The 16,828-nt window shown below is 42.4% G+C and overlaps 1 protein-coding gene across 1 annotated transcript; it reads left to right on the forward strand.

The window, feature by feature from the left end:
- The first annotated feature begins 893 nt into the window (after positions 1-893).
- LOC128705619 (uncharacterized) lies at positions 894-15,666 on the forward strand. Its single transcript, XM_070100025.1, has 4 exons — positions 894-1,226; positions 6,769-7,201; positions 12,598-13,656; positions 14,823-15,666. Exons 3-4 carry the CDS (start codon positions 13,638-13,640, stop codon positions 15,392-15,394), a joined length of 591 nt encoding a protein of 196 aa, XP_069956126.1. The 5' UTR covers positions 894-1,226; positions 6,769-7,201; positions 12,598-13,637; the 3' UTR covers positions 15,395-15,666.
- Positions 15,667-16,828: the final 1,162 nt, after the last annotated feature.

Raw genomic sequence — 16,828 nt, forward strand, 5'->3', positions numbered from 1 at the left:
TCAGTTCCTGATCAGCCGGGCTGTGGCTCGTACGTTGGTTTGCGTGCAGCCAGCAGCAACAGCCTGGTTGATCAGGCGCTGATCCACCAGGAGGCCTGGTCACAGACCGGGCCGCGGGGGCGTTGACCCCCGAAACTCTCTCCAGGTCTCCAGGTAAGTGCCAGCTACAAATTTGTGTGTTTCAACAAGTAATTTTATACTTCTCGTATTTCCATAAAAAGAAGAATGTTCTAATTTTCCTCATTCCAACCCACTAAGTACCATTTTGTTACTGTTATTAGCTATGGCAACGACTGGTGTAAGAATATCTGGAAGAAATATAGCCTTGTGTTGTATGGTAATATGAGGTAGAACTGTCGCTATACATGGGAAACTTTAATCTTATTTCTTTGTATAAAATACAATATTCAACCGTGTTTTGTATAGAATAATACATTAAATGAGATCTATCAAATTTATAGAACTGTTCCAGCATATATTACATGATTTATTACGAGGCAAATACAGGATCCAGGGCTCTACAGGGCCATAACTCTGTAATACATAATAAATATTTTGTTTATATAATTTGATTGTTCTATAATATTCTGCAACCTATCTTTTCTTTGGTTATAGGTGTCCATGTTCTCGTAAGACTGTTATAATATACTTTGTGTAGGATTGTACAGTATAAGCAAGCACCAGTATGTGACCTTGAGGCAATCCTGGCAAAATAATTATTTATATCCGTTAAGGTTAAATATACACACAAAAAAAAATACACAAAGGGAAAATATTTAGAGTTAAAAAAACTGTCAGTGAGTGGATAAGATAAAAGACGGAGATTGAGTATTGGAAGCCTTGTTGAAGGTGAGACTTAGTAACAAGTTCTGTACGCAGCAGTTTAATATACACTGTTGAGCATCACGGATCTCACTCGGCTCTATTCCGGATTAGTTTATTGTATTTAAGGCCTATCGATTACATGAATGTCATTAAGTGTGCATGTAACTTCTACATCACCGGTCAAGGATACTTTAATCCACAAAATTGGGATTAAAGTAAACTCTCGGTATATATACAGAGAAATAAAGCTGTGACTGTATGTAACCTTGAATTGTGTTGTACCACAGCTTAACCAGCTTACATCCAATACTTCTCACTACCAAACTTTTGTGTTAAATATCTATAACTGTGTGTGGTAGCGAGAATCAAGAGCGTTAGACCAAGTTAAAAGCCCGTGGAAGGTAAGAGGCAATTATTATATTCATGGGAAAACACTTCGAGCTCGTAAGGCTGATACGGAGCCTGGGGAGCGAAGGCAAGTTTCTATTTAGACTTTGGATAAATAAATATTTTATTTATGTAATTTGATTGATGGCACACAAATATTATAGGGCTTTAACATATACATTATCCCCTCGAGGGAGGTTCCTTGACGCCGGTGAGGGGCTCTTGATCTAGGGAATTGGATCTGTGCGCCAGTTCCCTGAATTGAGCCAGAATACTTTCCATCCCCCCCACTCAGGTGCTGTATAATCCCTTCAGGTTTAGCGCTCCCCATAATAATGATAATAATATATACATTATATATGTTTAGCCTAGAATAACCCAGTAAAGTAAAACATTTTCACTTATTTCCATTGGGGTCATTGTTAATTTACATATTTAGGTATATATATATACATGCTACCAATTAAACTTTCATCTTTACAGTACTAAAAAATAACTCACAATGCTTTTACTTTAAGAATGCTAACAGTGCAGGAAATGTTGAAAAATTATGAATATTTTTAACAACAAATATCAGTGTCGTAGCCTTCTGTTTACCTGGAGAGAGTTCCGGGGGTCAACGCCCCCGCGGCCCGGTCTGTGACCAGGCCTCCTGGTGGATCAGAGCCTGATCAACCAGGCTGTTTGTCAGCTTACTGTCAGAAACACTGCCGGAACAAGTGCAAAAGTATTTAAGAGGAAATCTGACAAATATCTCCGCCAAGTGCCACATAACCAGGCTGTAATAGATATGTGGGCCTGCGGGCCGCCAGCAACAATACCTTGAAGAACTGGCAATCAAAAATAAAGCTAGGCCTCAAAACAAGCTGTGAGAGTGGATAACTTTCGAAACCGGTCACAGATATTCTTTGACTATTCTTAAATTGCCTTGTGTTATGACTGACCTTGACATGATCAGGTGACCCAGTTCAGTTCTTTATTACTGTGTAACATAGGGTCTGATCCAAGAAAAGATAAAATGGCTCCAATTACTTGGATCCAGAGCAGTTCAGCAGCATCATGACAGGCCCCTCCCTCCCTCAATGAAGGTCGTGTGACAGAAGCATCTGCTGAAATTTTAAAATGTGAGTATCTTAAGAGTATCTTATCATAAGGTCACGACTTCGAAGCTTGCACCACCACCAATGCCACTCCAACATGTCTTAACTGCAGCCAAATGCCCACTGCGAAAAGAAGTTCTCTCGAAGAAAATTAAAGAAGAAGCCAAGAACAGTCCAAATCACCGACATACACCACCATTTCAAAACTCCAGACAGGCACCAAAATTCTCCAAGCCACATAGCAATCATCTCTACCCAGCAACTCCCTGACGCTGCTCCCTCTAAAAGTGCTGTGTGTATTGCATGATGTATGCGCACCTCTCCAATGCAGCAAATCCTGGCTCATTCATCTCCACCTTCAATGAACTATTCAAACTTAACATGCCTGCCTTCGTTTTCCCTGACTGCACACTTTCAGCTGACATCCTCAGAATTCTTCCTAACGTCATTAACTTCACTACTCCTGCCGACCTGTCTCCTATTGCCCAAGCAGCTGTTCCTGTACCTTCCACAACCTCCCACACCATCGCTCATGCTGCCTTGACCATTGCCTCCCAACCTGATGTTACACCTCCAGTACACCTCTCCACTGCTCCTGTCAACCCACAGTCACTTCTTAGCACAGTGGTAGACTCGACTACTGAATACATGTCAGAAGATTAAGAAAGATTTATTGACGATTCTAGCACACCAACATGGGAAAACCTTACATTCTACACTTCTCCATCAAACGCTGACACCATGACTTGCACTGAACTCTACAAAGGCCTCGGTGCAGGAACTGTCAAGTTTACCTACGAACAACCACATTACTTCTCAATCACCCAAGTTCTGGAATTTCTCAAGCCTCTTCGTTTCACCTTTGGAAACAAGACAAAACTTTACCACCTCTCTAAAAGCAAATTCAAAAAATTTGAGAATGGCGCCTCCACAAACCTGCCACCCTAAACTAGTCAAATAACTCCACCAGTATGCTGCCCTCTAATGTTCTTCCCTGCCTGCGATGTAACCTGCTGCCAGCTTGTCAAGTCTGTTGACATCCAATTTCCACAAGACTATCGCAACAGAGCCTGCAATTCCTGTTTATTAAGTCTGGCCCACCATCGCCTAGCTGCTGGGTTAATTCCTGGCTCTTTTTTCTACAACTAAGGACACTCCTCTCCAACTCTGTTCTTCACCTGTCCCGTCTTCCCCGCTCACCCCACTGGGGTCTTACTTATACCCTTTTGATCATGATCTTGAAGAGTGAGTCACCGGTGATGAAGTTTGTGATGTAACTTGTAAAGTTTATGAGTCGCACTTAACCCGATGCCAAGAGCTGCTATTGTCATTATTCCTGGCTGTACAATTGTGTTTTTACATGTTTTTAAACAAAATATCCTTTACTGCGCTAAATCTTTAGCGTTAACCGGTCTTCAAATATTTAGATAGAACATCCATTTGATGTGAATTGACAATTATAATTTGAGTGTTCGGAATAGGCCTATACATTCTAAAGGAAAATAAAACAGGTATTTACGATATTTCGGGAAGAACTAAAACCCGAGCTATCTCTAAGAGTTATTAAATAGTTGGATACAATTAATAATATTAGAAACAAATTCTGAAGACCAACACTACTTCAGTATTAGTTCAGTAATTCTGGCAAGTAGGAAGTTTGTCTGGATATTGTGTGTTGAACTATAGGAACAGTTTACTTGCAGTTACTGGCCACCCCAGAGCTCCTGGTCGGGTATCTAGTCGTCCCCCCCAACTCTTCCCCCACCACGGGTGGAAAATAAAGCTGCTTGAACAGTCCCTCTCATACACCGACGGAGGTGAGGTGTTGGACTCTCGTGAATCAATTACTGTACTAGCTTCCACTGTACGCTCACCTGTTATGCATACCTGGGCTCACTTGTGTAGCCTTGCCTATTGGAAGAGTTAACAACTAGCCTCCATGATGCACAATTCTGCCATGCACAAGCGTCACTACACGCCTCGGTCGCCTTGACGACTCACTTCCCTCCCCAGTCCACGGGAGTTTGGACCTACACATTAACTTCGACATTGCTACCGTAGTGGAAGCAGTGGAAACTTCGTCTCCAGAAAGCTCGTTGGAAGCACAAAATGAAGGAATACTGCAGCAGGGTTGTAGGTTTAGCTCTTCTTTTATTATAATACTGGCTTACATCACGAGGCAGGTCGAACTCTCACCCAACCACACCCACTCATATATGTCCATCTTATATTTAAAGCTATCCAATGTTCTCACTTCATTGACACTATTTGGAAGTTTTTTCACCTTCACCTCTTGTTAAACATATATCCAACCTATTTCTCTATCCATTCTAAATCTGAAGTTGTTTAGCTTCAGTTGTTTAGTTTCCAGAGTACTCATCACTGGACTATTTCAATTTTAAACTACAAGATTACGTTCATGCGTCGTTTAACGATGGGGATACGTTGAGAATGCGTCGTTAGGCGATTTCGTTGTTCAGTGACTGTCATAGTGTACTTGCACAAACCTAGATTGTATAGCCTACTACACACCTAGGCTATATGGTTTGGTTTTTTTCATCGTAGATTTACTTGTAAGCAGGTAATGCACGAGATTAAATCAAGCACGATTAAATCAAGAGACGCAGTAAACACGAGATGTATGAGGCTGCTGCCGGCGTAACACTCCTTACTGTTTTACAGTAAACATTTTTTTTAAACAAGTAGAAAGAGTATGCTCCAGAAAAACGACAAAAAGTACAGTAAATACATAAACCAGTAGCAGTTATTTATTGCTATTAGTATTATGTACTGTTTAAATGATCCTCGTGGGTTTAGCGCTTGGTTTTGATTACAACTATAATTATGTATTGTATATTATTGTATGTGCTATACTTTTATACGACTGGAAGTGCAGTTTTCTTTACACCACCATCGTATATGTGGTCCGCCGTTGACCGAAACGTCGTTATGCGGTGCATGATTAAATTTTTTTTTTTTTAATTACAAATTACTCCTTGCTTGATATTACTAGTGGAAACTTGTCTAATCACAATATCTGAACTACGTTTTGAAGCAAGAATTGCTTACCACAGTTTGAAACAGTTGTTACCAGGAACTGAATGTTAATTTCATTTCTGGTAACTTGAAAGACGTAACAATCCTATTATGCTATGATTATAGTTGCAAAAAAAAAATTGTATTCGTTCGTATTGCATATTCTGCCTTGCAGTTTTATACCAGTGTTTGACATTATTGATTCATGACTTAAATAGAGGGCTTGAAGGAGATCTGACCGTAGTGTTTCCTAAGAGGAAGGAACAAAGGTTGAGTGGCTTATTTTTATAAGGTTTACTTCCTAGATTCTGACGAAGGTTTCAGAAAGGTTCTTAAAGTTCTTCTACTGTCATCGGTATAGAAAAATTATCACTCATGTTTAGTATGCTGTGCTTTATTATGTAAAGTTGACCCCTCAAGGAAGGTTCCTTGATGTTGGTGAGGGGCTCTTGATTTAGGGAATTGGATCTGTGCTCCAGTTCCCCGAATTAAGCCTGAATGCCTTCCACATCCCCCCCCCCCAGGCGCTGTATAATCCTCCGGGTTTAGCGCTTCCCCCTTGATTATAATAATAATAATATGTAAAGTTGTATTTGTTCCATTAATCGTTAAACTCGTGTGAGTCAGTGCAGTGAGTGAAGGTTCGATCCTCCGTTCTCTTATCGCAGAGCAGTCAGAATATTGGTTACATCTTATTTATGCGAATATTTTTTTATATTAGTGGCCTGTTTAAGTGTGTAGGTGCCTTAATGCTGGTGAGAGGCTCTTGGTTCAAGGAGTTGGAGCTGCCCTCCCCTTCCTTGGATCATACCTCATAACTTTCCATTTCCCAGATGCTTCCCATCGATGATTGTTACTGAGAATTGTAACTTCTAATAACGTATAGCTGTCTCGTTTTTATAATTCAAGCTGTAAACCCCCATGGGTCATATAGAGTACGGTGCGAAAGTTCGCTAAATAACTATTTTAATTTTTTTCATTTAATTTGATTACTTTTAATTTTTTTTTTTTTAGATGTAACTTGATTACCTTTTACATTTTTTTATTCAGTTGAATTGCCTCTTATTATTTTAATTATAATATTGTGAAGTTTACTTCAGTGGGAAAGATTAGATATTTTCATTAGGTTTGACTCAAAGAAGTGGATGGAGAACCCAGCGTCAAGACGACTTTATTTTGCTACTGCGTGTAAGATTTGTATTTAATTTCCCAGTTTCAAAATTAATGACAATTCCTTTACATATAGAAATGGCGGAAATGCAAAATGCTTTCAGTAATTTTTTTTCCAGCATCATGTCTAGGGTCTCTACCCCCTTCCCCAATCCTTTACCCTAACTGACAAAAAACACCGATTCAGCCACTTTGTAAATACACTAATGATAACCTTGGCATGGATGCTTGAAATGCATCGTCTCCGCAGATATCTGGTGAACGCCTGGTAGCGGACACCTGGTGAACGCCTGGTAGCGTATATCTGGTGAACGCCTGGTAGCGGACATCTGGTGAACGGCTGGTAGCGGACACCTGGTGAACGGCTGGTAGCGTATATCTGGTGAACGCCTGGTAGCGGACATCTGGTGAACGGCTGGTAGCGGACACCTGGTGAACGCCTGGTAGCGGACACCTGGTGAACGCCTGGTAGCGGACACCTGGTGAACGCCTTGGTAGCGGACACCTGGTGAACGGCTGGTAGCAGACACCTGGTAAACGCCTGGTAGCGGACACCTGGTGAACGCCTGGTAGCGGACATATGGTGAACGCCTGGTAGCGGACATATTTAAGAACACACTATTCAGAACAAGGTCAGCTAGCAGAACAATATACTAAGCTCAGCATGGGAGTCGTAAGTAGCAGTAAGTATCCCCAGTTTGTTAACATAATTCCCGTAAATTATTCAATCTTAAATATTTCGTTTAGAAAAAGTTATGTTTTTTATACATTCCCCCTCTAGAAGAAATCAACACTGCCCTCCCATTACTGTATGTATTAATTGACAAGAGAGACCCTTTTCAAATATAGAATTTTTTTTTATATTTTATTTAAAACGTTGTATTACAACATAAAAGAATAAATATATAGAAGACCACAATCCCTTAACAAACAGGTATCCAAAATATAATTCATAATCACAGTACACCATATAATTCATAATCACAGTACCCCATATAATTACCATGCAAACATGCATCCTTATACCTGAACTAAACATTTCCCATATATGGTAACTCTGACATCATGATGATACACGAGGTCCAGTGAACCTTCTAACCCAACCATCCTACTTTACATGTGTCTGTTATATACAGTGCACCACTAAACACCACCTTGACCATCCCCAAAATGCCTTACACTCGAGGCTTCCTAACCATAATATTGTCACTTACGACGTACATTACATAATAATAACGGTAAGTATACCAGAACTATCAGTACTAACTTAGATATTTAATGAAGTGTTACATAACACTTAAGAACTTGTACTTATATGTTATTTAAAACCATACATAAGACAATAGGACAAAAAACAAACAGATTACATTTCAAGAACATTACCTTCACATTTTTTTTAACAGTATTTCTATTGCATCCTATTATGCTTTTGAATTTTATATAGCAATCCCTACCCCACCTCCTTTGCTGGACTGACTGAGTGCCACACTTCTGGCGCAGCAAAGGATACATAAGAAGAAATAACTAATAATTACATGATCACACCAACATACTATTACAGAATAACTAAAAGACGTACTAAGTAAATTTGAACCTACTTATAAATTACATTTCAACGCAAAATACACATTTAGTATCAAAAGGAGAACCCCATCTTCACCGTCTGAGCTTATTAGACATTTTCACCATTCTGACACATCAATATTATTATTAATAATAAACTTTCACATTTACATTGACTAAAAAAAATTAACATATTCAAGTCCTGAGACAATAAAAAATTTACATCTACACTACAAATAACTTCTATCCTCCTAACAACTCCAGATACTTTTTTATTTTTTCTCACTAATACATATTCCCATTTTTTTATGTATTATGTTCAACAAGATATATATATTTATTAACAATGTTCCAGAGCAATATCAGACTTACTCTGTCACGCACTAAGTTACACAATATAACTTATGGCTCCTAATAAAACATGTACCGGGCAGTACTACCTCAATCATTAACAAAACCAACCTGGCAAAAGACACTTCAGAAAGCCACCCCCTGCCATCCCCTGACCCCATGCTATCTGTATTAAAAAAAAAAAAAAAAAAAAAAACAAAAAAAAAAAAAAAACACAAACTCACGTTCCCTTCCATGCTCAAGTTCGTACCTGACGTCGAAAGTCATAAAACCCCTGTCTCTTAACCAATAGTCACCAGTTCACCCCCCCTATGCCCCCCCTTATTCCTAACGACTTTACACCCATATGCTCCACTACCACACACTTTTATTCCACCTTCCATCCTCCACTAGTCTCAAAAAAAAAAACAAGAATGCCAGTTTAGGGAGAACCAGCCCAATCCAGCTCTAAACTACACCCAACCCTAACATTACACCTACCGACAGATTACGATAACCCAAGGGAAAACTATTTTCCCACAACCTCCCATATAGTAGCCTATTTCTGCATACTGTACGATACACACTCGCCGCAAGCGCCCGCACCCTACATTCACCCCCCACCTCCCGCATGCACCAAGACACATACAAAAAATCTGCCACAACATACATCACTGCCCTCCGAATGTCCTTGGAAACCCCTCCCACATCAAAATGCAAAGCCCTCAAAGTCGATATGTTTCTCCCCCCTCCTGCCACTATACCCAGAACTCTCGCTAACCATGCCCTTACTAAACCCAAGTTTTCACAAAAATATATGGCATGAAAAGCCGTCTCCTCTTCCTCACAATGCAAACAAGTGCCAGCACCTACATAACCCATTCTATATAGCACTGACCTTGTAGCTAAAATTCCCATAAAGAATCTATAAACCACTTCACGAACCCTTGGCTTTAATCTGATCTTCCGAAAGTCTTCCCAAATGCCCCTCCAATCATACATTGGGTATGTAGCTACTCCCTGTATCACTGTACCCTGCCAACCTGTCCTCCCAAGCCTACTTACCCTTACTTTTCTTGCTTCCCTTACTGCCAACAAATTTCGCACCATATCTTCACACTCCAGTAGTGCCTTTCCCTTCCACCATTTTTGCACATCCTTCATGACCTCTCCCACCCTTCTACCCCTCTCCCCTCCCACCCTCAAGTATCGCTGCTTCACATACACTGCCTTCACTCGTGTGTCCAAAGGTATAAGACCCAGCCCACCCTGCCGCACGCCCATCATCACCACCTCCTTCCGTAGCCATGGCTTCCCATAACCCTACACATACCTCAAAACCACCCTCTCCAGTTCCTGAATATCACACGACCTCAGGGGATATATTTCTGCCACGCCCCACACTTTACTGTACACAAGTGTATTTACTACCACCACCCTCTGCTGCAATGTTACATCCCCAGCCCTCCACCCGCGCATCCTACCCATCGCTCTACTCACTACTTCCTTGGAATTTATTCTCTGTGCCTCCCCAGCGTCCGCCATATACACAACCCCACATATCTTAATTCTATCCACTACGTTCCACCCATACTGTTCCCCCAACCCTCCCCCCACCCACGTGCCTACTTCTAATAACTTTGACTTTGCTCCATTAACCCTCATCCCTGTCGCCCCACCAAAAATCTCTATTATACGTCCCACATTCCCCAATCCTATTTCCCCTCCTACCAAAACTGTGGTGTCATCCACATACCCCACAATACCACATCTCCCAGGACCCACCTCTCCCTGTTCCCACACTCCTTCCTCTATAAGCCTATAAAAAGGGTCCTGCATGCATGCAAAGAGGATTTGAGACAAGGGGCAACCCTGTCGCAAACCCATCCCCATCTGCACCGGCAACCCTAACTTTCCATTAACCTGTACCCTGACCGTTGCAGGCGTATACAAAGTAGTCGCCCAGCGCACAATCTCATCACCAAAACCCTGTTTTTTTAAAATACACCACAACATATGTCTATCTACACTGTCATAAGCCTGCTCCCAATCAATCCCCAAGATCCCCCCCCGTTGTCTACCCTCCACAAAATCCTTAATTCTTCCATGCCCCTCACGCATACTTCGACCTGGAATCCCACACTGTCCTCTATGTAGGACTCGGTCAAGCACCTTTTTCATACGGTTACCTAAAACCTTCGCAAAAACTTTATAATCTGCACACATGAGGGAGATCGCCCTAAAAGCTCCCAAGGTCTTCCCCCCCCTCCCTTATAGACCAAAACTACTACCCCCGTGCCCTGCGATTCCCCCAACACTCCCCTTTCCTTCATACAGTTAAACAACCGGACCAGACATTCCTTCATACAATCCCAATGTGTAATATAGAAATCATTAGGAATTCCATCAATGCCCGGCGCTTTTCCCCTACTCAAGCCCATTATCGCCTCCTCCACCTCCTCCTCACTGATCCTACCCTCTATTACCGCACTCTCCTCCTCCCCTAAAATACCTCGAATTCCTTCTCCCAGAATCTCTCCCTCCCTCTCTCCTCCCTCCCTCTGCTTAAAATTCTCCCTAAACCAATAATCAGCATAATTGCTCATTCCATCCGTGGTACTAAGTACCTGCCCCACCCTATATCCCCCCACCCCTTTACACACCTCTAATCCCAAAATCGTGGTCATCTGTTGCCTATTCCTAAATCTCCTCAAAACACATCCTGACGGTTTGTCACCCCATAGAACCTCCTCTAAACCTTCCCTCACACGTATCGCATCAAAACGAGAATTTTGTATATCCCTCAATCTTCCCCTTAAAACCTCTATTTCTCCATGTCTAGCCCCCCCTCCCCCTTCATAACAATCATTTAGCTGCCCCTCTAAATATTTCTGTAACCCATACCTCCACCTCGCCTCATCCCTTCCTCTATGCTGGTAATACTCCCTAATCTGCAATTTAGAGTGCTTCTCCCACCATTCCAAGACATCCTCCTCTTCGTTGCGAGCCTCCCATAGTTGCTTCCACCATTCCCTAAAAAACAACCCCTCCCCCTCTCCCTGAAGTAGCCTCGCATTCATTTTCCAATAACCCACATACCTACGAACCATCCCTTCCCATGCCATCTCTGCCAAAACGGCACGATGGTCCGAAAAACCTAAATCTATCGTCGTTACACGTTCTACTGTTATATCTCGAGTTATATATATACGATCCAACCTGGCAGCATAACCCCTCCGCATAAACGTGTGCTCTACTTTCCACCCATCGCCCCTGACTATGTCATAAACCCCTGCATCCCTCAACAAATCCCTCAATACTCCAAGTACACACCCTGCCCCTCTCGGCTCCACATCCTTATTCCTGATTACACAATTCCAATCCCCACCTATTATAGAAACCATTGGTAAACCCCGCATGTAGAAAAGCAAAACCTCCCTTACAAAATGCACCTTTACCCGTATGTTACTATCTGCCGGCATATATATCCCCAGAAAACATACTCTAATCTCACCCCATATCCCTTCCACCCTCACCACCCTCCCCTCCCCTCCCTCTTCCCACTTGAGCACGTGGAATGGGCTGGACTCCCTCACTGCCACTGCCACCCCACCCTTTAATTTCCCTGAACTACCAACATACATCCTAAAACCGTTCAGCCTCAACTCTCTGCCATACTTGAAATTGTGTTCTTGAATAAAACACACATCAATGTTAAAACGCCGCAAAACATCCTCCAACCATACTCGTTTACCGTCAGCTCTAAGGCCATTCACGTTTATCGTTAGACACTTAAAGATTCAGAAAGGGTGGCTTTCCTCTATGTCTCTGTGTCCTGTCTGTTCCACTCTTTGCTGCTTCTGTCTTTTCCCGTGCACTCTTTCCCACCTGTACCCCCTCCCCCCCTGTGCACTACCCTGCCCCTTCTTAATCACTCCTGCCCACGTCTTCTTCCCTGTACGCTGAGCTGGTGTTATAACATCCTCATCTGACGAGCCTCCAGCCCTCTTTCTAGATGTGCCCTCAATTTCCATATCAGTATTTCCATTGCCCTTGTGCACCTCAGCTTCCACCTGTAGCAACTGCAACATGCCAGGCTCTGACCCCAGAGGCTCTGGAATCTGCTCAATCAAGTCCTTCTCAACCATCAGAATTCTCCTGTTTGTAGTTGGGTTCTCCTCCGCAGGCACGTCCAGGAAAGACTTAATCATCTCCTGTAGGGGCGTAGATAACTCCTGTGGATCACCGGTCTCTCCCACCCCCACAGGCTGCTGCTCAACTCCCGGGCCCGCTTGCGGGGGAGCATCCGAAGCCACTGGTAGTGTCACACAATTCTCTAACTCGCCCTCCACTTCATCCACCCAATTACCATTGCCTGCTGCACTCAAAGACTTCGGCAGAGGTTCCGCCTGAGACTCTGTGTCTACTTGCCGTTCCCAAGGCCGCGGCGCTGCTGCTTTACCACATCCGGCCGCCATGTGGTCAAAAGCGCCGCACAGGCGACACGTCTTTCGTTGTCCCGCATAGGTCACGTACAGCTGTGTCCTAAAATCCTCCAGGACAACATACGATGGAATAGGTCTTCTTAAAGACATCTTGACGGTGTAAGATCCAGCCGGCAACCCTTCATAGATTCCCTCTGTCCATCGAACCAAAGTTATACCATGCACCTCACCATATCTTTGAAATGTCTCTCGGATATCCACATCGTCTGCCTCGAAAGGAACGTTGCGGATCCTCACCCAGGTGTAGTATTTTGAGGCATCTCGCAGGCGTACCTCCAGACCAGACGATACGGTGATGTTCTTCTCCTGGTACTGAGTCACCGTCCTTTCATATGCCTCCACTGTGCAGAACTTTATGAAGATTCGTGATGATCCATTAAGTGCTACTCCGTGCAATTCTTCAACTTCAATGCCAAACGTGTCCCGAATAATCGTTGGTAATAAAACAGGGGCATTCGTAGGGTAAATTGCCCCTTTAACAAGGTCAGCACACACGGTGTTGCTCCTCCTGCGGTAGCTGGCAGCCATCTTGGTGAAAACAGGAAGTTGCGCACCAGAGAAAGCAGGAGCTGTTTGCGCAGTGCGTCCACTCAGCCCGAAAGCGAAGAGGACAATGTGAACGCCTGGTAGCGGACATATGGTGAACGCCTGGTAGCGGACATATTTAAGAACACACTATTCAGAACAAGGTCAGCTAGCAGAACAATATACTAAGCTCAGCATGGGAGTCGTAAGTAGCAGTAAGTATCCCCAGTTTGTTAACATAATTCCCATAAATTATTCAATCTTAAATATTTCGTTTAGAAAAAGTTATGTTTTTTATACATTCCCCCTCTAGAAGAAATCAACACTGTCCTCCCATTACTGTATGTATTAATTGACAAGAGAGACCCTTTTCAAATATAGAATTTGCCTAAAATCAACCACTTAAAAGGAGCAAGTCGCTTCTAGTCACAACACGATATTAAAAATGATAGAAGTTATCACGGGGTTCTTCAGCTTTTACAGGATATTTGGCTCTAAGTGCCTTGATTAAGATTGCAATATTATTTAAAATATTTTCTCCCAGCATCATTTTTTCCAGCACATTCTATTTGTAACTTGAGAAAGAGAACACTCCTTAATACTTCTAGAACTGAAAATTATAACAGGTATTTTATTTTCCCCGATCACGATACTACTATTTTCTATAAACTGCAATCACTTAAGATTCTGTTGTCCACACAAGACTCGCTCGTGGACATCTCGTAGAAAGGCGCCCAAGGCATCTTTTTGATGGACTGTCCTGCTTAGCAAGGAACAGCAGCGCTGTATGGCCATTTGTGGGTTTACCGCTTACTTATGATTATAATCGAGGAGCATGCAGACCTTATTTCTGAACTATTCAACGTCTTTATCCTGTATTCAGCTGCTCTCCCTCTCAGAACCTCTCACCTTTAATGCAGACTCTATGATTTCTTAACTGCAGTGTTAGATTAAAGGGGGGCAACCGGGGCACTAACCCCTTGCCCTTCCCCCACACACAAAAAAGGGCCATCCCCCCTTACACAAGGCCTCCTCCCACTTCAAACCAGGTAACGTCACAAATATGAAGGAAGGAACATTCACTCACTTGCTCTTACGCGCTCACACACGTACGTATATGTATGTAATTTGGAGATTTTTAGTAGCAAGGGCCCCTGCAAGTTGTTTGCCTTGGGACCCACCCGTCCATCCCCTCTTCCCCACGAATCTTTAATTCGACACTTCTTCACTGAAAATGACTTGCTGCACCAGCTACATTATGATTTTCATCTTAGTACATGTCCTCATCCTCCCACACTTCCCGCTAACATCAGCACCCCTTTGCCATGCTGCGTTAATGACATTCACAGATTCAGTACATCTTTATGGATATATTCTACAGGACACCAGATGAGTCCATGGCAGCGATGGCACCAGGCTGTACGGGAAGCTGGTGTAGCTGTAATGTTACACGTCACAGCCTCTCTCTATGTAGGTGGCCACCTGCGACCAGACATCTTCTTCAAGAGCATACAGGAACTTGGACTGGAGAAATACAACGCTGTATTTAATAAGATACAGCAGAAGACCATAGCGAAGTCGGGACCAGCAGGGAACTATGACATCGCTGAAGCGGCATTGAATGAAGACTTTGACATTACTTTGCACTTCCGTCTGCAGCAGCATGTGTGTGGCTTGGCCCCACTAAATTCGCATCCATGGTACAATAAGAGAGAACTGGAAAATAAACTCTATCGCTTAAATAAACTTCGGAATGAGGTGAGTCATCGTACTGTGGAAATTACAGAGGATCAACTGGATGAAAAATTGCGTGGCTTGCAAGAATTGCTCTTTTCCATTCTAGATCATGTTGACTTTCTCATAGACGATAATTGTCTCAGTGTTAGGGCTCGGGTCATTGAAATTATTCAGGGTTTGAGTGAAGAATCATCAATGGATGAGTGTTGTGTTTAAGATCCCAGCCAGCCTTGTATATTACCCTCACCAGGTGAAGAATATTGTGCTTAACACTCTGCCAACCTCATACATTTCCTTCAACATTAATTTACTATATTAATATAAAACGATTTCTTGACTTTTTATCAGAATGCATTTTTATAATTTACTTACTGTTGCTCAAGATATGTTTCCTCTAATGGTTAAAAAAATTCCTCATCGCTTTGTAATTAGTGTCATGTTTCAGTAATTATTTTTAATTGGTTACTTAATATAGTAATACTAATTGACATGTTTTTTAATTTAATCAAAATGTGAATTTCATGTGTAGAGGCAGGTTATGGATAGGACTATAATGCCAAATGTTAGGACAATTTGACAGGAATCAAATGATGACGTGGACTTGAAAGTTTAATGAGAAAATATTTATGTTAAATTTTGGTTTATTTCTTGTGTTAGTGAATTAAAAAAGTGAAAGGGTGAAGAAAGATGTCTATTAAGTTGTATTTTTATAACTTATTGATAAAGAACTAAAAGCCCGTGTCAGTTACTAGTTATAGTACTGAATTTCCATGGCATTGTCTAGATTTTTGCCACTGAAGTGGCTAGTATGTTGTGGACTCCATATCCATCCTGTGGACTGTAAGGCCAGTGCATTTGGATATTTTTAAAAGCCTAGGAACTAGGGTTCCCAAACATTTATCTTTTCCAGTCTGTGCCTAGTACTTTACCTCATACTGTCTCTATTACGGGTGTGGAGGTTCATCCTTCCTCTCGTACAGTTCCCGCCTCTCCTGTCCCCTCCCAAGTGAACTCTAACCTCCCATCCCCCAACCCTTCTTTGGTAACTTTCATCGTCTCTCCGATCTTTACTCACTCTCCCCCTTCTGTCTCTGATGTCGTACTACCTGCAACTTGTCCTCTGAAACGCTTGAAGCTATCTCCGAATATATTGAGGAGACAAAACCAATAGACACCTATCCACCTCCCATCACTCCTCACCTTACTAAACCATGTGCACAAATCCTTTCCTCGCCGCATTCCAGTCCTTCACTGCTTATTCGTTTTCCGCTACCTCCATATGTACATTTTACTAAACTTCCTAGCCCGTAGACACCTACTGCTTCAAGTTACCAGTATACTTCTCTTCTAAGGGGTCATCTAGGCGAGCTTCACATGTTGCTTTCCCAGTTTCTCCCTGTTCGTGTTTCTTTGCAAAAACCTAAATTACACTCCACTGTTATCCAGCCCGTCTCGGGCTACATTTTATTGCATTCATCGGATCCTTTTTTTCCGGTGAAGCTTTTAATGAAAGTGCACTTCTTGTACGCACTGGTATACCATACCATCAGATCTTTGTTCATAGTTCGCTGCATTACACTGCAGCAAGCATCTACTTGAACAATTGGTATACAGTTTGCCCTTTGCATCTTTCTCCTTCTCGAGCATTAT

This window comes from Cherax quadricarinatus, chromosome 71 (genome assembly GCF_038502225.1).
Source record: "Cherax quadricarinatus isolate ZL_2023a chromosome 71, ASM3850222v1, whole genome shotgun sequence".
NCBI lineage: Eukaryota > Metazoa > Arthropoda > Malacostraca > Decapoda > Parastacidae > Cherax > Cherax quadricarinatus.